The sequence below is a fragment of the Lithobates pipiens genome, unplaced genomic scaffold (genome assembly GCF_037356315.1).
Source record: "Lithobates pipiens isolate NorthernLeopardFrog02 unplaced genomic scaffold, aLitPip1_a1.2 Scaffold_25, whole genome shotgun sequence".
In the NCBI taxonomy this organism is placed as follows: domain Eukaryota; kingdom Metazoa; phylum Chordata; class Amphibia; order Anura; family Ranidae; genus Lithobates; species Lithobates pipiens.
This window is the reverse complement of record NW_027507787.1, coordinates 61413362-61436339: the sequence shown is the minus strand read 5'-3', so window position 1 is coordinate 61436339 and position 22978 is coordinate 61413362. Positions and strand designations below refer to the sequence as shown.

At 43.7% G+C, this 22978-nt stretch overlaps 1 protein-coding gene across 8 annotated transcripts in view; it reads left to right on the top strand.

The window, feature by feature from the left end:
- The window catches only part of LOC143930308 (protein transport protein Sec24C-like), a 98570-nt gene that overhangs the window by 14442 nt on the left and 61150 nt on the right, over positions 1–22978 (top strand). For 4 of the 8 annotated variants that reach the window (XM_077454545.1, XM_077454543.1, XM_077454548.1 and 1 more), the window contains 4 exons: positions 3722–3891; positions 5001–5447; positions 12276–12427; positions 14071–14139. In XM_077454545.1, coding sequence (XP_077310671.1) covers positions 3722–3891; positions 5001–5447; positions 12276–12427; positions 14071–14139 — 838 coding nt within the window. The remainder of the gene's footprint in view (positions 1–3721; positions 3892–5000; positions 5448–12275; positions 12428–14070; positions 14140–22978) is intronic. The other 4 variants (XM_077454547.1, XM_077454549.1, XM_077454550.1 and 1 more) reach the window with 2 other exon arrangements.

Below are 22978 nucleotides of genomic sequence, written 5' to 3'. Positions count from 1 at the left end.
AGGATGAGGGGATGTCCGTGATAGGCTGTCCGTGATAGGCTGAAAACTGACTGCTGGGAAATTGAGTGTTCTGCCTATCAGACGAGGAGGAGGCGCGGCTTTTAAATACTGGAATGGCCGCTGTATGTTTTTATGACACTCTGGCCACCGTCTGTCTACATGACATGCCTGATCAGGTAGGCAGACGGCGGTGACTCGAGTATAAGCCGAGGGGGGCACTTTCAGCCTTAAAAAAAAAAAAAAAAAAAGGGCTGAAAATCTCGGCTTATACTCGAGTATATACGGTAAACTTTTCTGCATATAGACTGTTCACATTTTTTGCTTGTTTTGTTTTTGAGCACAATCTAGGTGCTAAGGATTATATTGTTATAAATTTTTATAATTTTTTTAATTATTTTGGATAATGCTTTACAAAAAGGGTTTTCTATGTGCGTCTGCACGTTATTCACTGTATTGTTTGGTTATACTGTACTGTATAGTACTTACACGGTACACATAAGCACGTTTTGATTAGGGATTGAGCACTTTGGCATTTACTTACCGACTGACTCCAGGATTAATTGATCACTTAAAATTGGTATTTATTACCATATAATATTGGAGACAGTCAGTATATGTATTAACATAAACACTAACATATAGCGCACAGCACATGCACTTTTTGCGGATCTAGTGTGTTTCCTTCTCTTTACACCACTGTATGTTTGATACGCTCTAAAATACTTTTTTTTTTTTTTGCAACAGGCACACGCACGCTGTGTATATATTCTGTGTTTCTATTTATATCATTGCGCGTTTAATACCCTTATTCTCTGCAATAGACATACTAGCTCTATGTAGTTTAAATGAAAATACTCAGGGTACAAAAGTAGTATATATGCCCATATAATAGGTAGCACCACTGACCCCAATTTTAGTATAATCTTTTTTTAGGTAAAGCTCTGGTAGGGGAGGCTGCAACCAAGATTGCTGACCTAAGCGTGGCATTTTGCAAATAATTAAAAACATTGCACTTTCATGACATGTAGTGACTTGGCTTTAGGTGTTAATTTAGAACTGTAGGGGAAAAAGGGAAGGGTTATAACCAGTTCCATTGATTCGCATCCTGTCCCATTGCCAAAACAAAGAGGAAATCCCTGGAAATGAAGGGAGTCCATGGTTCCAGTAATCCATGTGCTTAGTCTGCTCTTCTCTTCAGCAAACTGTTTGCAGGCCTTCTTGTGCATCATCTTTAGAAGAGGCTTCCTTTTGGGATGACAGCCATGCAGACTAATTTTGATGCAGTGTGCAGCATATGGTCTGAGCACTGACAGGGTGACACATCCCCTCCCCCCCCAACCACTAGAGCAATGCTGGCAGCACTCGTACGTCTATTTCACAAAGACAACCTCTGGATATGACGCTGAGCATGTGCACTCAACTTCTTTGGGAGGTCTGTTCTGAGTGGAACCTGTTCTGACGTTGTATGGTCTTGGCCACCATGCTGCAACTCGGTTTCAGCGTCTTGGCAATCTTATAGCCTAGGCCATCTATATGTAGAGCAACAGATCCTCAGAGTTCTTTGCATGGGGTGCCATGTTGACCTGCCAGTGACCAGTATGAGAGAGTGAGAGCAATGACACTAAATTTAACACACCTGCTCTCCATTAACACCTGAGACATTGTAACACTAACTAGTCACATCACACCGGGGAGGGAAAATGGGGTGTACTCACTTTAGTTGCCAGCGGTTTAGACATTATTGGCTGTGTAAGTTATTTTGAGGGGACAGCAAATTTACACTGTTATACAAGCTGTACACTCACTACTTTACATTGTAGCAAAGTATCATTTCTTCAGTGTTGTCACAGTTAACGATATAATAAAATATATACAAAACTGTGAGGGGTGTATTCACTTCAGTGAGATACTGTATTTTGCTTTGCTAAAGAGCATTATATTTTATCAAGGTTTTATGGGTAAAGTTTCATTTTAGAATACTATGACCTAAATTTAAAGCGGAACTAAACCCATTAATATTACTGTTTCCTAAAGCAGTTACATTTTAAAGTGGAACTAAAGAGTTTAAACTTACCTTTCCAATAGTCTCTCGCTGGCATCCTCTTCAGTGTGCTGGTTTTCGGCCATCTTCAATGACCAGCATGGGATGATGTCACTCCTGCACATGTGCATGGCCTTGTCATTTTGGCACACAAGGATTGGACTGGCTGATGTGAGCTGCACATGTGCAGCCCAGTTCACATGCTGGGGATCGCTGTGAGCAGACAGGTAGGTGTGTTTCATTGCAGAAGAATCTTTTCCTGTCTCTTCTGCAATGAAAGGTCTACCTGCACACAGTAAATAACAGGAATTTTAATGCGTTTTGTGATTGTCACATTTTGCTTGTGCTTTCAAACCATCAAGTTGCAGGTGTCAAAACTGATCACATTTGAACAGAGGGCAAGATAGCAACTTCCTTGGCTGTAAAGGATATCGGGGCTTAGTTCCACTTTAATGGGGGAATTGGTAAAAGCATGTTGTAGACACTCTTTAGAATTCCCCTGCTCCTTTGCACTGAAATTGTTGTTTGTGTTTCCAACAGATATGTGTACTTAGAGAAGTTGTATCATACACAGCTCACTTCTTCCAGGCTTGTCCACAGTTCATGTAGGGTTCATGTAGTAAATTGGGGGATGGTGCCACCATAAAACCATAGCAAAAATGCATCTTCACCAACACACCTTGGAAAAGTTTATAATCCTGTCTTTTTATTCACATAAAGCAGAGGTCTCAAACTGGCGGCCCTCCAGCTGTTGCAAAACAAGTCCCATCATGCCTCTGCCTGTGGGAGCCATGCTTGTAACTGTCAGCCTTGCAATGCATCATGGGACTTGTAGTTTAGCAACAGCTGGAGGGCCGCCAGTTTGAGACCCCTGACATAAAGCAACAGGCATTACAGGTCAACATTTTGGAATCTTGCATGGTCCCCCCCTTTTTTTTTTTTTTTCAATCACGCTGCCATGGAAAGGGTATCCTATGAGGTCCTGAAAAGTTGACCTGTGATGCCTGTTGCTTTATGCGATGGTTGTTGCTTTGAACCCATGAGGTCTATCTTACTTTTGATTGACTGACAGCGCACAGCAGTTGGGTGGATGGAGACAGGTTCCCCTTCAGGTTTGCCTACAGTTTTGACTTTTTATTGCCCAAATATGGACAGTTTCCTAGTAGCCATGAGGCCCTGTGCCATGAAGCTGTCTAATTCGTGAGAGCTATATACGGTAGCACAAAATGCTCCATTCTGAGCACTGGTGTCTCTATGCGCATATCAGCTAATACTGCTAATATTTGTGGTGTTTATCAATCTGAGTAACTCTAAACCACGCCTCCAAACACATTTCATTACTTGGACTCCAGGGGTGCCAACTACTGACTCCAATTAGTTTATGTTGAAGAAATTGGTCTATGGGTTCACTTACTTTTTCCTCTGACATTGTGAATGTTTAATGGGTGCTTTCAGTAAAGACACAAGACATCCAGAATTGTGTGTTATCGACTTAATCACATTGTGTTTGTCTATTGTTGTGACTTAGATGAGGATCAGTTCACATTTTAAGAAATTTACAAATTACTGCAGAATTCCAGTTAATATCAAGGTGTTCACTTACGTATTCTTACTACTGTATGTTAGGAACTTATTTTAAGGTTATTGAAAATAAAACTTTGTGGTGTTTGTGATTTGCAGACCACCTATGACCCAAGCATACATGCAACAAGCAGGAGATCCACGACAAGCAGCTAGTGTTCAGCAATACCCTCCAACCTCCACTAATGCACAGCAACTAACCAACCAAATGATGGGAATGCACATTGGTGGGGTGCCAGCATCGGGTCCACAGCAATCAATACCATTTGGTAAGGCAGCTAATGGGAGTTGTTAATGTAATCTTATACGAATTGTGCAGTGGCATTTAATAGAATATACTAAAGGAAAAGTATAGTGTGTTTTCTAAATATGTATTTGCTTGTCATTGTAATAGTGACTTTTATAAGTTTTAATTATGAGTATATTACATTTTATATTTAGCATTATTCATTCTGCCACTACTGGTTTATCACTGATGTCTAAAGTGTTAGGCACTCTCACTTAAAGGAATTGTGTTGGCCGCCATTGTTGATCCTAACCCGAGAAGGCATGGTGTCCGACTGTCATGTTAATCCCCTGGCCTCACTGTGTTGACTCACTGACCTAGGACGAGGAGGTGTATCAGGAGCTTTGACCCATCATAATAGAAGTTTGGCAGCTGCCATTCTTTTTCTACTGAGCGTGCTTTTTGCTTCTGTAGGTCAACCCTCCTGACCTAGAATAAGCATGTGGGTGATTAGTGACTTAAAATATGGATTGAACCTTGAGAATAACTTTATATCTCGTCTTTCCTGTAGACGGGAAAGAATACAGGATTTATGTGCAATATATTACAGAAAGTATGTTGAACCAGAAGGTTTGGCTGTTTATTAAATTTTTTTTCCTAAAATGTTACTGCATAATTAGAGGAAGTAAACTTCCCTCTGTACCTATAGGTAAGCTGCCTTATAGGCTCATCTATAGGTACTGTAAATATCTCCTATGCTTGCACCGTTTAGGAGATATTTACTGTATACCACGCCGACTCCATCATTGGCGCATGCGCTCTGGAGGAAAGGCCACCCGTCTCATGACTGGCAGGTCCTGCGGCTCGGCCAGTCACACAGCCGAAGTCCGCAGACCCGGAAGGAAGACTGGTGAAGATGGATGCGGCCTCCAGCGGGGATGACGTGGGCTCTGTTTGCAGGTAAGTTGCACATTATGCCTTTTACTTTGCAGGTAAGAAAAAAAAATGGGCGGGAAGGAAGAGTTTACTTGCTCTTTAAGCAGTTGAAAAGTTGCAACAGTAAACCTTTTATATGCATTGCTTTAAAGAATGCTCATGATTACATTTTGTGTGCGTTTGTCCTAACTTTTGCAACCTGTTTTATTCCTATAGGCACGCAAAGTCCTCTTCCTCCACCCTCAGGATCGGGGAGTTATAACATGTATTCCAACAATCAGGTCCCCTCAGCTTTGAATTTGTCACAAGGAATGCCTCCCACCAGTATGCCACAAGCTCAGCCACCCCCTTCCCAACAATTTACTGGACCACCGTCTCAAGCACGCCTTTCTTCTCCACATGGTTTTCATCCTCAACCAACTGCTCCACCTTCAAATTATCCTCCCCCTGTTTCAAGCGCTCCACCACAAACCACATTGCAAGGTCCCCCGATACCAGGACAGCCACTTACTGGACCTCATTTAGCTCAACCAAATCATATATCTTTTAATCAGTCCCAGTCTGCTGTTCCTGGGGTTATGACAGGTCCTCCAATGTCTGGTCACCAGGGGCCCCCACCTGCAATGCCTACAGGCCAGGGAGGATTTCCGCTTCAGCAGAATGGTAAGAAGTTGTATATGTGGTAAAATAATGCTCTATTAATTTTAAGTGCATGAATGATTTGCCCCTGGCTTCCCCTCCTGTGCAGTTGGAATGAAAAACACATCAGACTCTAATATTGCTGGATTGCCAATCTTACAGTTTAAATGGCCGTACTGGAAAATGCAGCTTAGACAAGTTGCACAAGATATTTGCACACCTTTCAGTCCCTTTTCTAGTATCTGTTGTCTGTTTGTTTAGTACTTCATGAAAAGTGGTGTTTGAGCCTATTTGGTTTTTAACCAAAGCTCACTGGCTGTAAGGCAGAGAACGATGGCTATGCAATGCTGTCCGTATTCATTAAATTATGTTAAAGTAATTTCAGTAATTTGGTCTTGCATTTCCTTGTACAGTATGAGAAACAAAAACGTACCCAGTTTATATTCATTAATCTCACAGTTCAAGAAGGCTGTAGATGTCCTTTTGGTTACATAACTGAAAAGATTTGATCCATAAGTGTGCTTTATAGATATTTTATATATAGTTTGCTCTGCTAGAGGACTCAACCTTTAAGGCTCTATCAGTATGTTCTTTCCTTATTCCCTGCTAGATCTTCTAACACCTAGAGGGAAGCAGGGAGACTTGTTTATTGTATTGGCCTTCTCTAATTTATCTAAGGGAGCCTGTGAGAATATGTGGGAGTTTGCTTGGTCATTAAAGATGCAGCCACTGAGGCTGCCATCCATCTCCTAGATTTACTCGCAAATTAAACTACAGCCAAAGCACGTTTGGCTGTACTTCTCCTATGGATCACTCCTTTTTCTGTGACCACTCCTGCGACCCATTTTTTCTGCTGACAGCAGGCTGAAGCCTGTTGTCAGCTGATGTCCTAGAGCCAGTGCAGGTTGGGAAAAGGGCGTGACCATATGGTTGGGATCTCCTGCCCAGTGCTCCAGTGAGTGCAGGGGAGGACCAGCAGACAGTGGTGACTGACAACCAGCTCTCTGCTCATGGAGCACTGAAAACTGAGCAATCATCGGTGTTCGTTTGCTCAGTTCTCACACTTGGAGCCCGTGGGGGATAGATGCTGCCTTCATCTAGGAAAGTATGATTCCAGAAAAAAAAAGTATTTCTCTTAATCTAACCTTGACCCATCAGGTAAGCGTAAATTTTAACTCTTTGCTTTTTAAACCTTGTTTGCTATGACAGTCCCACATTACTATCCTTAAAGTGTTAACCTAAAAAATTGGATCCTGTCCCCTATAAGCATGCTATACAGCACAGTGCTGTGTAATTTGGCTCCTTCTAGCACCTAAAATACCTGACTGATCCTGCCTGGTTCTGCTCTCCCCCTGCAAACTGAACATTGTATAGCATGGCTGCTGAGCCCTGACACCGTGGTCCGTTTCACTAACCTCCATCATCCGCAGCCCTGCTCTCTGCTCTCCTGTGTCGTCCTTCCCCCCCCCCCCCCTCCCTGCCTGTCAGCTCTGTCCACTCCACGATCCTCCCCTCCCCCCTGTTCTCATAATACAACAACCTTTAAACAACCCTCCCTCTACTATGTTAAACAGTATCCCCAGTGTATTTGTTTTTTTGTTTTTAAATGCCGCACTCATGACTGGCTGTCTCTCTCTTCTTCTTGTCCTGGCTCACATCAGTGGGGGTTTCCCAGCCCAGCCCACTGGAGCCGTCGGCTCAAGAGAGGAGAGAGGCTGCCGTTCAAGTGAGTGCCGATTGGTGCTATAAAATAAGTTCTACAGCGACAGTTTAAAAAATAAAAATACACTTGGACATTGTTTACCATAGCAGAGGGGATTGTTGAAAGGTTTTTGCATGGCTTAACAACCTCTTTAGCTGTTCTCTTTTGAGAATGTTATTGAAAATACTCTTTATTTTTCAACCTGTACTTTCTCTACAGAACGTTAGGACTTTAAAGGCTAACTTTGCTTTTAAAGTGCATTCCTTTTTTAGGGATACAAAGCAACTTTGCAAATCTAGCCCATGATTCCTATGCTGAATTACTCTCATGTACTCGTCGGGGATCACAAACTGTTGGAAGTAGACAGCCCTTTTGTGCGCTTTTATGCATGTCTTCAGATAGAAGTGCATCAGAGTTCTGTGCTTTCCAGATTTGTCTCTCTAAAATCACACAATGTGGGATGGCATCCAGTAGTGAAGAGACTGAATTAGGCTTCATGTACACAGGACGTTTTTACAACCTCTCCTGAACGATTTAACTTGACAGATGGTAACCCACATTTAAAATGTCCATTTTGCTGTGCTTACTTGCCTCGTTTGCGTTTAGAAGTGTTTGGGGAAAAAAAAAAAGAATAATCATTTTTTTTGTTTAAATAGCCAAAAATGAAAAATTGCTGTAAACAAAACACGGCTAAACGCAAGTTACTGCATTTAGCCACGTTTAGAAGTGTTTGGTGCTTGAAATGGTTCTAAACTCAGCTACTTAACCCCCTTTTTTTTTTTTTTTTTTGCGTTTATTCTAAACTCAATTGCCTAGCCACTTGCCTACTGGGCACTTAAACCCCCCTCAGTCCCAGACCAATTTTCAGCTTTCAGCGCTGATGCACTTTGAATGACAATTGCGCGGGCATACAACACTGTACCCAAATGAAATTTTTATCATTTTTTTCCCACAAATAGAGCTTTCTTTTGGTGGTATTTAGTTACAGCTCGGAGTTTTATTTTTTGCTAAACAAACAAAAAAATAAATTAAATAAATCATGTTTTAATAGTTTGTTATAAAATTTTGCAAACGGGTCATTTTTCTCCTTCATTGAAGTGCGCTGATTAGGCGGCACTGATGGCTGCATTGGTGGGCACTGATGGCTGCATTGGTGGGCACTGATGGGCTGCATTGGTGGGCACTGATGGGCTGCATTGGTGGGCACTGATGGGCTGCATTGGTGGGCACTGATGGGCTGCATTGGTGGGCACTGATGGGCTGCATTGGTGGGCACTGATGGGCTGCATTGGTGGGCACTGATGGGCTGCATTGGTGGGCACTGATGGGCTGCATTGGTGGGCACTGATGGGCTGCATTGGTGGGCACTGATGGGCTGCATTGGTGGGCACTGATGGGCTGCATTGGTGGGCACTGCTGGGCTGCATTGGTGGGCACTGATGGGCTGCATTGGTGGGCACTGATGGGCTGCATTGGTGGGCACTGATGGGCTGCACTGGTGGGCACTGATGGGCTGCACTGGTGGGCACTGATGGGCTGCACTGGTGGGCACTGATGGGCTGCACTGGTGGGCACTGATGGGCTGCACTGGTGGGCACTGATGGGCTGCACTGGTGGGCACTGATGGGCTGCACTGATGGGCTGCACTGGTGGGCACTGCTGGGCTGCATTGGTGGGCACTGCTGGGCTGCATTGGTGGGCACTGCTGGGCTGCATTGGTGGGCACTGCTGGGCTGCATTGGTGGGCACTGCTGGGCTGCATTGGTGGGCACTGCTGGGCTGCATTGGTGGGCACTGCTGGGCTGCATTGGTGGGCACTGCTGGGCTGCATTGGTGGGCACTGATGGGCTGCATTGGTGGGCACTGATGGGCTGCATTGGTGGGCACTGATGGGCTGCATTGGTGGGCACTGATGGGCTGCATTGGTGGGCACTGATGGGCTGCACTGGTGGGCACTGATGGGCTGCACTGATGGGCTGCACTGGTGGGCACTGATAGGCATAGTTAAGGCGGCACCGATGGGCACAGATAAGGCGGCACTGATGGGCAAAGATGGGCACAGATAAGATGGCATGGATGGGTGGCACGGATGGGTGGCACGGATGGGTGGCACGGATGGGTGGCACGGATGGGTGGCACGGATGGGTGGCACGGATGGGTGGCACGGATGGGTGGCACGGATGGGTGGCACGGATGGGTGGCACGGATGGGTGGCACGGATGGGTGGCACGGATGGGTGGCACTGATAGGCGGCACTGATGGGCGGCACTGGGTCGCAGCACCTTTGAGGCAGATTGTGGGCACTGTGGGTGGCACTGCTGGATGGCACTGTGGGTGGCATTGTGGGTGGCACTGTAGGTGGCACTATGGGCACTGATGGGGGGCACTTTTATTCAGGATGGCACGGCGGTGGGCAGGTGGGCACTGGCAGGGGGCAGGTGGTCAGCTTTATTGCTGGCCGTGATCGGGACTGATGTCCCGATCACGGCCGCCGGTGATCGGCTTTTTTTTTCTCTCCTCGCGCTGTCAGCGCGAGGAGGAATAATAGCCGATTACCGGCTCCGTTCTATCACATGATCAGCTGTCATTGGCTGACAGCTGATCACGTGATAAGGGGTCGGGATCGACCCCTTGCACGGATCGGTGATCAGGCGAGTCTCACGGACTCGCCGATCACAGAGCGCGCCGCGCGCGCCCCTCAGGGGGCGCACAGGCCGCTCGTATCCGGGACGACGTCAATAGACGTAGTCCCGGAAATGTAGGTCCGCGCTAATGCCGTCATTTGGCAATAGCGCGGATCTGTAGTGGCTAGAAACGACTGGAAACGACTCTGCATAAATGTACTGATAAGATAACATAGAGGAGAGCTCAGGAGCAGTTGGAAAAAAAATGCCCAACTGCTCCTAAACGTCCGTTTAGAAGCAGCAATGTAAATGCAGACTTAAAGAGTTTATGCTTCTAAATCTAAAGTGTTTTTAGGTTTGACCTCGTATATGGTTTTGGAAAATTGCACAAGGTAATTTGTATAATGTATTGCCAGCCTTTATTTCACTCATTACACTTGCAGTGCAAATGCAGACAATTATTATATAACTAGAGCAGTCTTTGCATAAAGATTTTTTAATTTTTTTTTTTTGTTTTTTTTTCAAACCATCACAATAAAACAATATAACACTTGGAAGAAGAGTAAGAAGTCGCCAGCAAAGATGTTTCCACGATTTATTGTAACTATGTCCGTGTCACATTGGTCAATCGGCCATCAATTCAGGGCCTCACTGGTTCCTATTCTTTGGGTAGACTCAGGTGACAAGTAGTCCTTGTGTTGTCCTGAGCAAGGGGATCCTTTTGACACCTGGGTGATATAGGGCATCGTCTGTTGTTTTTCATTACAAGCACCCCTGAAGTTATTTGCAAAGGAAAGAATCCAAATAAAGTTCATCTTGTCATGTAAAAAGCAAAAATATCCAGCAACCAGACACAAGGGGGATAAGAAAAGAGATCATGGCTAAAATAGCCACAATTCAATAAAAGCCCAGCTGCAGACGGTCATTCTTGATACTTCCCTATACAAAGATACAAGTGATTTCACTGTTTACAAACATTATAAAACCACCACAAACCAAAAACTCCATAACATAAAATCTTAAAATTTCCCACGTTAATGTGAACAGATGGTAGGGAATACCTCCTAATTCTCTCTCCCACCCTCACAGGTAATGTGAGTAGGTGGTAGGGAATACCTCATAATTATCATAGGGATATACAACCACACACACCCAGCATATGGATATTGTAGAGAAGCCCCATAATAGCATGCTCCATCTCGGCATCCAGATGGAAACAACAAAAATGTACTCCGAGGTGTCACCTCAGTATAACTTGCCATTCCATTATATCACTCGTCAGTGAGGCCATTCACCGGGTATCTGGAAAGGACACATCATATCCACACAGAGGACATAAGTTGCATGACCCATCCCGGCATAATCTACCATTTCATAACTCATTTTATAAAGCCGCTCGCTGGCTATCGGGTAAAGCAATGTTTCTCAACTCCAGTCCAAGTACCCCAACAGGTCATGTTTTCAGGCTTTCCAATATTTTGCACAGTTGATTTGATCAGTTTCACTGCCATTGGGTTAAGGACACACTCCACATATAGGCAATCTCGCTCATAAAACTGAGTGAAAGTTCCCACTCAAAATTAACGCCATTTGGTATACGTTTTGTAGATAAAAAAAAAAATCTAATAGACCCAATCCATTTAACTATTGACGTTATGCTTTGTGCAGACATTGCCATCAGGACTGTGTAGCTCAATCTGTGACTTTAAAAAAAAATAAAAAAATCTTAGAACACTTCAATCCCCCGCAGTATAGCAGCTAGCATATCTAGCTAATCTTCTTGGCATAAGGGCAGGGAGGAATGGAGCAGGATTGTTGTGAGCAACTCTGTTACTATATAAAAGCATGTAGGATACTACATTGATGCTCAGTGTGTTATGCCTTGACTCTAAATGTCAGAGTTGGCCTGTCTGGAACTTAAAACTGTAAATTTTTTGTACTAAGACAGTCAGACTCTGCTCACTGAAGACTGAGATATGTGCGATCAGTGGTCTTTGATCGCTCATTTCTTTGTGTTGGATTCAGCAGAGGTCAGATGCAGTATTGGACCGATGCTACCTAGGTGAGTAAGTTAGTTTTTTTTTTTTTTTTTTTCCCATACCCGCTTCTTCAAAAAAATGTCAGACTCCACTTTTAGAAGTAGCAAGATTACATACAAAGAACAAATAGTTGTCACAAATGGGTGTTTTGATGAATATCATGTGACTTTTTTTTTTTTTTTTGTCAGGATTTTGAATTGTTTTTTTACTTTAAGTTAATTTTTGTTTAGGTTAGATTCATAACATATTGTGACAAACTGATTTTGTTCTTCTATTCTCTACATAGTTCCGTAATACAAACTTAATGTTCAAATCTTACGTAATTCATTGCTTATAGTACATAGTGGGCATCTGCATTTCTCAATGTTGGCTGCATGCATTGATTTAAATAAGTAAGCATTTGGCATTTCATGTTTGCATTATGCAGTTGTGATAGGATCGTACACACTTTATTAGTTGAAACCTAAACAGTGTGCCACTTTCACAGGTTCCTTTGGACAAGTTAGGGCTCCCCAGCCTGGATATCCAGCAACTTATCCTCAAGCTCCAAATTATGGAAGCCAGCCTGGTCCTCAGGGTCCTCCAGGTCCTCCCCCTCCTGCGCAGAAGAGGCTGGACCCAGATTCCATCCCTAGTCCTGTAAGTGTTCATTCCCATTTTTGAGACTTTGCACAGTAGATGCCAGCCATGAGTTTTGTATGACCTAATCACACAAATACAGCTATATACACTGATGAGTCGTTGCAATTATATGAAAAAGTAATGTGGTGTGAATTGTAATATAATTTGAACATTATTTTAAAGCAGAACATTTTTTTATATGCTTATACATAAACTGCATGCATGCTCACTTCCAAAACGTTGTGGCTTATCCAAAAAGTCTCCCAGATGCTGTGTAGGAGCTGGGATTCTCTTTGACCTATTTGCATTAGCTTTGCAAGCTTTGTAATCTAGAGGTCATAGCATTTCTACACCTCTCTCTTTGTATTTAAGTATGCTTCTATAATTGCATAAGAGGCCACTGCACAGAATGGTATAGTCCCCCTCCCAGTCTTGTCCTCTCTTCTCCCTTTGTCATTTGTTGACAACTGCATTTTTTTCTTAAAACGACTAACAAATGGCTTAACAAAAGAGCAGGAGAGAGGCATTTTAGAGTGAGGATGGATCTGCCCTGTTACGCATCCAATTCCTGGCAAAAATAATTATTAAAAAATTGTTCCTACAGAGAACTTCCTGTGAGGGAATGGTTACATAATTTCCCACAGATGGTAGCACCTCTTCATCACCTCCCATACTTGGCAAGATGACATATGAATAATAGGAAATATGGATTTTGCAAAAGATAATGCACATTTGCAGGTGTGCGTGCATGCACAATTTTAAAATTGCAATATCGGAATGTTTCTATAAAAAAAATATTTTTTTTAATTATGAGATTTATTTTGTGACAAATACAGAATAGATTTTTGTATTGAACTGTTGCTATCGATGTAAGGCTTCTTTTACATCATGTCTCCAAAATCACAAAGATATCAAGTGTGACTTTGGAGCATGACTTTAATCTGACTTTGCATTCACGAGACCAAAGTCGCATCAAAAGTCGGACCAAAGTAGTGCAGGAAGCTTTTCTGAAGTCGCAGCGACTTCTGTAGTGTCCGTAGGAACGGTTCTCATTGAATTTAACTTCCTGCAGCTTGGGGTCTCACACGTCGGATCCCAGGTTATAGAAATGTAAAAGGAGCTTTAGTCTTCCTTGAGTAAAGGAAAGGTGGAAATAAGTGAAGAACGTTTTATTGTTATACAGGATTTATATAGCGCCAACAGTTTTTGTGCAGAGCTTTACAACGTGAAGGCAGACAATACAGTTGCAATACAGTTCAATACAGGAGGCATCAGAGGGCCTTGCTCATTAGAGCTTACAATCTAAAATACAGTGTTTCATTTTCAGTGGTTGATCGCTCTGAATAGGTGAAATTTAGTTGCAGTGCATTTGATTCAGTGTGTGAACCAACTGCATTGCTCTTGCCTCTATACTGGTTTCTTTTTCCTGTGTTCTAGCCTCCCCTGATTGCACTGTAATTATTTTCCAAATTCTGTTACTATTCCTTTTGTGAGACAATTAAATGCATGCAATGCTTTTTTTTCTTCCTAGTTTAATAATAGAGGGTGGGGAATATAACACTGTACCCATTTTTTTTTTTTTCTAATTTGTTTTTCTAAAACATTCTCTTTTTGCTGTTTTGCGGCATTGCTTCTTGTTCTCAACTTTTTAAACAATAAAGCAGCTTAATGAACTGCCACCCCAGCAGAAATCGAGGCACAGGATAGACCCCGATGCAATTCCTAGTCCAGTAAGTGAATAGTGTGTCCTTTTTCCTTTCCTTATTCTGTATGTGATTGTGCTCTGCGCATGCTAATCACCTCACCAGTGCATGTAGCCTACCATTATCCTAATGACACTCATTCCACTATTCCCTTAGTGTGGTTATCTAGCTAGTAGTAAATAACCTGATCACTTTTCATGTCTGTGTACTACAAGTGGTGGGCAGGATGTTTTTTACTTTTTTTTTTTTTTTTTTTTCTCATCCTATTCTGGCAGCCAGTGATTTTAAGTCTGGTCTAGCTGTGTTGTGTTATAATGCTACCAATCTAAGACTGTCTGTCAGTGTATGGAAACTTTCTGGCACCCCCACATTTAAAACATTTTGTTATTGTCCATTAAGGGACACAGCAATTCTCTTAGCTGAGTTATACTGCTACGTGCAAGATGTTTGGGATACTATCAAAAGAAAAGTTGTTGTAAGCCAGCCTCCATATATACTTATCATGCCTCCCATTTTTTGCTAGTATCCTAGGGGGTTCAACGCCTTTTTTTTTTTTTTTTTCTTGGCGACTTCAAGTGAGACTTCTTGCTATTTCACGCCTTGAGCTGGTCTCTACATATAAAATACCCAGATTGGCAGCGCATCAGCACTAGCTTTGGAGGCCATACCCAGACCCTGTTGGCATGGAAGTGTGGGGCTAGCCTGAAACATGGGCTTTGCATTGTGGTGCTTTCCAGATGTGAGTGTATACTGTGTTCTTTAGCCACCAAGCACTTTCCAGGCACAGAGCAACAGCACAGCTCTAGGTTTAATCCCGTCTCTGAAGACTCAGTGTGTAGGGCCAGTCAGGCTGAAGTCCAAGGAGCAACCTTACTGTTGAACCATTTTATGCCTTTGAAATTTCCTGCCACTGTCAGTTTACCACAGCAAGGGTTTAGGCTGAGGATCTAGTGACCACCATCAGCACCTGTCGCCTGAGTTTGTGAATATTGAGTCCTTGCCTCACTTTGGGCCTAGATACAGTATTGCTTTGCAAATGCAACATGTCATTGCTAAGACACAAAGTGGATAGTTTAACTACTATGGGTGACCATACTTCCCTAGAGGTTCTGGGGGCATTTATCTGATATTCCTAGAAGAAACTGATGCTTACAGTCTAGAACCTGAGACCCTCTGGGCGAAACCGAGGTCTACATTATTCCTGTAGGGATCTCCATGTCCACTTTGGACTTCCTGTCTTGTCTGTGCTCAGTTACTGAAAAAAACTGTCTGCAGAGGCTCTAAGGATGCCCTGACACCATTCCTGAGTCTGCTTCTGAGACGCCTGAGCTCGAAAATAAAGTTGAGCCTGAGGGTCAAATCTTTATCTCTGATTCAGAATATGAGTCCCAACCATTCCTTAGAAATGACTGCTATACTGCGCAAACCTGCTGATGATTCTGATTCACAAGGGCTTGTCTAAAACTTTCTTGATGCAATGTATACTACCCTCCATCTGAGGGATAACTACATTTCCACTGGGACCCCTTTAGGGTTTGGGGCCCCCCTGACAGTGGGTCAGAGCTCTTATCTCCCCCCAAGAGAGACTTATAAATCAGTGGGGCTAGTTCTTGGGTTAGTGCAAATGTCGGGAGCCTTGTGCTTTAGTTGTGATGGCTTATTGCCTGTCTGCAAACTTGTCTCAAATGGGACTAATGTCCATACACCTGCATAGGGCACGCTGATTCTATGCCTGGAATGTCAATACTATGTTAAGGGAACATGGGGTTTGGGTGCACTTTGAGGGGCATTGTCTCATGGAACCCACTGTTGACAAAGTTCCTAGCAACGCCACCAAGCCCCAGCTTTTTCACTTTAGGGAGAGTTGGGAGTACAGGGAAGCAAAGTCATTTAGAGGAGTGAAAGTCTGAATTAAACTCTTCATTTAGCTGCTGCCCATCAGTCTTCTGATGAAGCAATTCCTTTAAAGGTGTATCTGTTCAAACCTATTTGAGTTCCCTGCACTTCTGGACCTCTGGTTCCTCTCTGGACAGGGACTTGCTTTCAAGGGTGATACCCCTCTCATTTCTCTCTCTAAAGGGGGGTGTTCTAGCCTTGAGTACTCTTGATCCCTTTTGTGGTATCTGCTACCCGCCAGTCCTTTTACTTTTTTTATGAGGTATCACCTAACCTATAAGGTCGACGAGACTGTCAATTCAGCATCCTTTAGAAGTACCTTCTCTAAGTTGTGGACCTTACGTACACCCTAGTGCCTTTTCTTGGCATTCCCCTCCTGGAACACTCGGGAAACCCTCCCTAAGGAGGGTCTGTTTTCTGGACCCTAGCAATCTGTGTCATTCTGCTGGATCTTGCACTAGCATGCCTCCTTTGGCGGTGGCATCTCTGAGATCTAATTTTGGTTTACCGATGTGCAAAGGGCTTTGGTGTAGGTGCTCACTGGATAAATCCCCCTTTTGCTCTTTACCTGTTACCCCTTTCTCCCCCTTGTGGCTGTCTAAGGATTGGTGTTACTATCATTTCCCCTTCTCTCGTTGAAATTTGGTTACCTTTTTTAGCCTTCCCTTTTGGTGTTGGGGTTCCTGGAGACATCCAGATGATCCTTTTGGATCAAGACATCCCAGATGCTACTTTGTAGTCTGACTGGGAACAAGGGGGTCTTTTCCATCTCACTGAGAATGCTTCTCTGATGTCTCCACACCCTGTAGGGGAATAGTGTAAATTCTGAGTTCTCCATGGGACTTGATAATCAGAAGTTGATCCTTTTGTCTGTGGCTGTTTTGCAACCATCTGGAACAATTCCTTTTTGGCTCCTTCCTAGTTTCCTACTCATTCTGGTGAAAGCTCCTGGAAATGAGTTGTAGATGCCAGGATGCAACGTGATTTCTTTCAAGGTGACTGATTCCTTGCAACTAGTTAGGCAGGTGTGCAATGTTATCAGCCAGTCCTTGGGTACATTCTAGATTTTTGGGAAAAATTTCTGCTTATCCTTTAAGTAGTATGTTTTGTGCACCAGCTGGGTTGTGAAACACCCTTGACCTGCCTTTCTTTGCATCTTTTTTTACAGGTTCCACTTGCTATTTTTACTTCCCCCCTTCAGGATGATTTTAAGTCTGATTCCCCTGCAGTTATATTCAGATTCAGTCTTGGTGGGTGGGGGTTTCTTTGTCCATCCATTTGGGTTATCTTATTTTTTCGGGGCACTACAACTTTGCTATCCTGCTGCAAGATTTTGTGTTTTGTTTTGTTTTCTTCCCGGCTGTAATTGCTGATTGGCCCTCAAGTGTTTGCTTGCAGGAGCTCATTTGCTCCTTCAGTCCAGTTTCCCCTTGGTGGTGGTTATCTTGCTCTGAAACATCAGGTGGATTTTCTGCTCTGTAGGAGGTTCTCCCCAGCTATCCTTGATTTGGGAGTTGCGCCTTCAGATACCTGACATTTTGGGTGTCCTGACTGTAATAGAATCCCGGTATCCCTTAATGGATGGTAAAAAGTTTATTTTAATTGTACAGGACACATGCATATGATATTCATAGGCCCTGTATGAACATCAAGCCTGTGGCCTGTATGGTAATCCAAGATAATGAATTTACAGGTAAGTCAAAATTTCTGCTTTCTTTTACTTACCATAAAATCTTTTTCTGGTAGTCTGAGGGACACTGGTGCCACCTCTGTTTTTGCTTTCTCACAAAACTGAGGCTTGCTAGGTAGAGTAGGAGATTGTACAAGGCCTAACTTTAAAACCTTTTTCTGTTTGCTAGTGTCCCAACCTCCTTTAAGAGTCAGTATAACTTGTAAATGAATTCTCTCAATGGATTACAAGAAAAAACTACAAAACGTGCAAGTGTGTTTTTTGAGTCAGCTGTTGCTGGTCTTTTTGGTCTAGGTTATTGTCTATTCATGTATTGTTTTCCTGCACATTTGATATGCACATCAGCAGATTCTCACTGATTTTAGTGCAATAGCATAGAGACTGACCGGCTTTGCGATGCTTTTCTTATTATGCAGCTGGTCCTGTTGCGGTGCATCTGATTTTGTATTGCAGGTGAAAAAGCAATACATGTTATGTTCGAAAGCGATGCAGATGAGCAGCACTCCTTTAAGGCTAGGTTCACATTGCAGCCATGCGGGAACGCCGCAAATCCGCGGCGGGTTCCCGCATCGCATACCTCCCGGCGGCAGTTCACACTGCCCTATGCGAACTGCTGGGAGTGTCAGTGAAACGTTAATGACACCCCCAGATCAGTTTGCATATTGCAGTGCAATCTGCAAACTCGGACAGGAATCGGATTGCATGGTGTGAACACCCATGCGATTCGATTCTGCTGTGGACCAAAAAAAGGGTCCTGTGCGAGTTTGGGCCCTGTGCGTTGCGAGTTCAGCCATACAGATAGTATGGCTGAACTCGCATCGCACAGAGATCAGATGTGATTTGCACTGCAGTGCGGTGCGAATCACATCCGATCTCGTACACCACAACAGTGTGAACCCAGCCTCAAATGGAAAAGGTTGGCTTTGACATGAATACGTGTCTACAAAATCCAATGTCTGATTCTTGTTTTTGTAGAATAATTTGCCTACCTCCTTGTAATGCATCCATTAAACTTTTTTAGGTTTCCAAAGTCTTGGCTGTTACCTTGCAGAATTTCTGCTTTATCAATAGTGAAGCAACACTTACATAGGGATGTTTGTTTTAGTTCTTACGTTGGTGCTTAAAGTGATTGTAAAGGTTATCATAAAAAAAAAAAAAAAAAAGTTTTTTACTTGTCTGCTCTGTGCAATGGTTTTGCACACAGCAGCCCTGGACCTCTTCTTTTTGCACCCCCCCCCCCCCCCGCTATTTTAGCACTCGAGCAAGCTCCTGTGAATGGACATTGTCCCAACTTGCCCCAGCCCCCCCCCCCCCACGCTTTCTCTCATCATTGGCTCACTGCCTGTAATTGGCACCAGTGGCTGCTTTCATGCACATTGCTGGTTCGAGATAGGGCTCAGGTAAGTGGAGGGGGAAGCTGCACCCAGAGCGTTTTTTACCTTATTGCAAAGAATGCATTAAAGTAACAAACCACCTGCTTTTAGAACCCCTTTAACCATGTGTAATATACAGGTGCACAATTAATAGATATAAAAAATATAAAAATTGCAATATGATTCAATACCCCCATCTTGATCTTAATCCAGCATTTCCACAATTTCATGTAAGGGTCCTTTCACACGGGGCGGATCAGTTCTGATCCGCCCCGTGGATGTCCGTTTGCTCAGCGGGGATCACTCCGCCGATCCCCGCTGAGCAGGGAGATGACAGCTCCGTCTCTGCACACTGCGCAGGGACGGACCTGTCACAGCGCCGCTCTGCCCTATGGGAGATCGGATGACGACGGACCGCAGTGCCCGTCGTCATCCGATCCGCAGACGGATGGAAAAATAGCTTTTTCCTCCGTCACACTTTTTCGGATCGGAGCGGGTCGGATGTCAGCGGACATGTCACCGCTGACATCCGACGCTCCATAGAGCTCTATGGAGCACCCGTTCAGGTCCGCCTGAAAAACTGACAGGCGGGCCTGAACGGGTCGTCAGTGTGAAAGGGGCCTAACAAGGGCAGAGCTGTCCAGCAAAGTTTATCACAACATTGCTCAGTGCTGAGATAAAAATAAACATTGTATCATTGTTTATTGTCTTTCGGTCTGCAAGTTAGGTCAGTTTAACCACTTAAAGTGGTTGTAAACCCTTACAAACCACTTTGACCTACAGGTAAGCCTAGATTAAGGCTTACCTGTAGGTCCAAGCAATATCTCCTAAACCTATATGGTTTAGGAGATATTTGCCCGAAAACGGGCACCGCTGTCTACGGCGCATGCGCCGTAGACAGCGGCGCGCAGGCACACTGAGCGCGGCAGTTCCAAGAATGGAGCTGCCGCATTTGTCGACTCCCGTGCGCATGCGCGGGAGTGACGGCTTCGCCGAATGACAGCGGCGGAGCTGCGAGACGCCACTCCCGTGCGCATGCGCGGGAGTGATGTCATCGCGGCTTCGCCGAATGACAGCGGCGGAGCTGCGAGATGGCACCAGCAAGATGGATGCGGCGGACTACAGGGGACAGCAGCGACTTCGCTGGCTCCTGTGTCAGGTAAGTGACACATAATGGGCTACTATGCGATGCATAGTAGTCCATTATGCTTTACCTTTGCAGGGAAAAAAAGAGGAAGTAAACTCATCAGGGTTTACTTCCTCTTTAAAGACAGTCTTTTTCTGAAACTTGTTGGTTACAAGGTAAAGTCAGTATTTTTTGCTAGTAAATTGGTTGAACTGGATGGACTTGTGTCTTTTTTCAACCTGACTAACTATGTACTATGTAAATTATGTAGAATATATATATTTTATGTCACATTGTATTTGTGCAGCGGTCTTAAAAACATAATTTTTGGGGGGGAATACATGTCGATGAATAAAAAAAAAAAACTAGACCAGCAAAATTAACCCAATTCTTAGATAATCGTGATCATCTGAGCAAACCGTGATTCTCATTTTATCCATAATTGTGCAGCTCTAGTGTGTGACAATCTTTACTGGAGACAAATAACACTATTTAGAGACAGAAACCCAAGCATTCACCCACTAATTCATGTTTTTGAATTTTGACCATATTTTACCCAATACATTATTTCTTATGATCATCTCTTCCATCTATTGGCCATTTTGCTAATTTGAGGTATTTCAGGAAAAATAGTGCATTATGGCAGTGGTCATCAACCCCTGTCCTCGGGACCCACTAACAGGCCAGGTTTGCAAGATAACTGAAATACATCACAGGTGATATCATTTTCTGCTCAGTGATTGCAGTATTCTAGTCTGCATCTCCCCAAGGTAATACATAAAACCTGGTCTGTTAGTGGGTCCTGAGGACAGGGTTGATGATCACAGCATTACGGCCATTAGATGGAGCTGACATTCGTAGGAAATCGTTGTATTAAGCAACATTTTGGTCAATATTTTGTGAGGACTGAATGAATGCTTGTGACATTCATCCAGGGATTTCTTTTTTGACGTAGACCCCAGTATGTTCAGCCTGTGCATGCAGCATCTGCCGGTCTAGCCTAGCGCTTTGACCAGAGTATTGCTATCTGCAACAGCTATCGCTATGGTAGAGACTTGTACACGCTGGCCAAACGTCCATAAAGAAGCGCATAGTAAGCCAGGTCCAAAATAAGTTAGTTACTAGCTTATTTTAGGATATTACAGGTTGCCAGTAGTTCAGCTTCATTTATGTATGCTCTGCTTTGGAAGGTTACTTAGTAGGTATTAGGAAAGCATGCTGAGCGCTCCCCTTCTCCTTTTATTTAGGTAAGGCTTAATGTACACGGGACAATTTAACCACTTCAGCCCCAGGCCATTTTGCTGGTCAAAGACCAGACCACTTTTTGCGGTTCGGCACTGCGTCTCTTTAACGGACAATTGCGTGGTCATGCGATGTGGCTCCTAAAGAAAATTGGCGTCCTTTTTTTCCCACAAATAGAGCTTTCTTTTGGTGGTATTTGATCGCCTCTGCGGTTTTTATTTTTTGCGCTATAAACAAAAATAGAGCAACAATTTTGAAAAGAAAGCATTATTTTTTACTTTTTGTTATAATATCCCCCAAAAATATATTAAAAAAACATTTTTTTTCCCTCAGTTTAGGCCGATACGTATTCTTCTACATATTTTTGGTTAAAAAAAAATCGCAATAAACGATTATTGATTTGGTTTGCGCAAAAGTTATAGCGTTTACAAAATAGGGGCGTTTTATGGCATTTTTATTTATTTTTTACTAGTAATGCCGGCGATCAGCGATTTATTTATTTTTATTGTGACTGCGACATTATGGCGGACACATCGGACATTTTTTACACGTTTTTGGGACCATTGTCATTTATACAGCAATCACTGCTACATAAATGCAGTGATTCCTGTATAAATGACACTGGCAGTGAAGGGGTTAACCAGTGGGTGGCAGTGTAGGGGTTAAGTGTTCCTAGGGGTGTGTTACTAACTGTGGGTTGCTGGGCTTTCATTTAGTGAACACTGATCTCTGCTCCAATCACATGGAGCAGAGATCAGCGTCACTAGTTGCCAGGCAGAATGGGGAAATGCGGTTAACAACGCATTTCTCCGTTTCAGCCGCCCCGCGAGACGATCACGGGTATGCCCGCGCCCCTCTCGCGATGGCAGGGCGGCAATAAAGATTGGACGTACCTGTACGCCAATATGCCTGCCCGTGCCATTCTGCCGACGTACATCGGCGTGCGCCGGTCGGGAACCGGTTAAAACCTCTCCTGAATGTTTACATGACGTGTTTGCGTTTTAGAAGCACATTTTTGACTATTTGGGGGGGGGGGATCTTAAAACCTCCTGTAAACGAAACGCTGCTAAACGCCAGTTTCTGTTTTTTACGCACGTTTACAAGCATTTAGCATTTCAAATGCCTCTGAACATCCATCCTGAACACATTTTCTTGCTTTTCAAAAAATACTTCTAACCTCAGCTGCCTGGAAACTACTATAAATGAACCTGTGTTAATGTACTGATAAGATAACATAAAGGAGTGTTAGGGGGGCAGCTGAAAAAAAAATCAACTGCTCTGAAACATCCATTTACCAGCAGCAGTGTACATGAAGCCCTTACAAGTAGAGGTCGACCGATATGGGTTTTTCTCTGGCCGATGCCGATATTTAGAAATCGGGGCGGCCGATGGCCGATATATGATGCCGATTTTTGCAGCCGATTTTTGTGGCCGATTTTTTTTATTTTTCCTTCATTAAATCTAACAGTTTAGGCGGCTGTGGAGGAGGTGGGGATACAGAGAGGCGGCTGTGGAGGTGGGGGGGTACAGAGAGGCTGC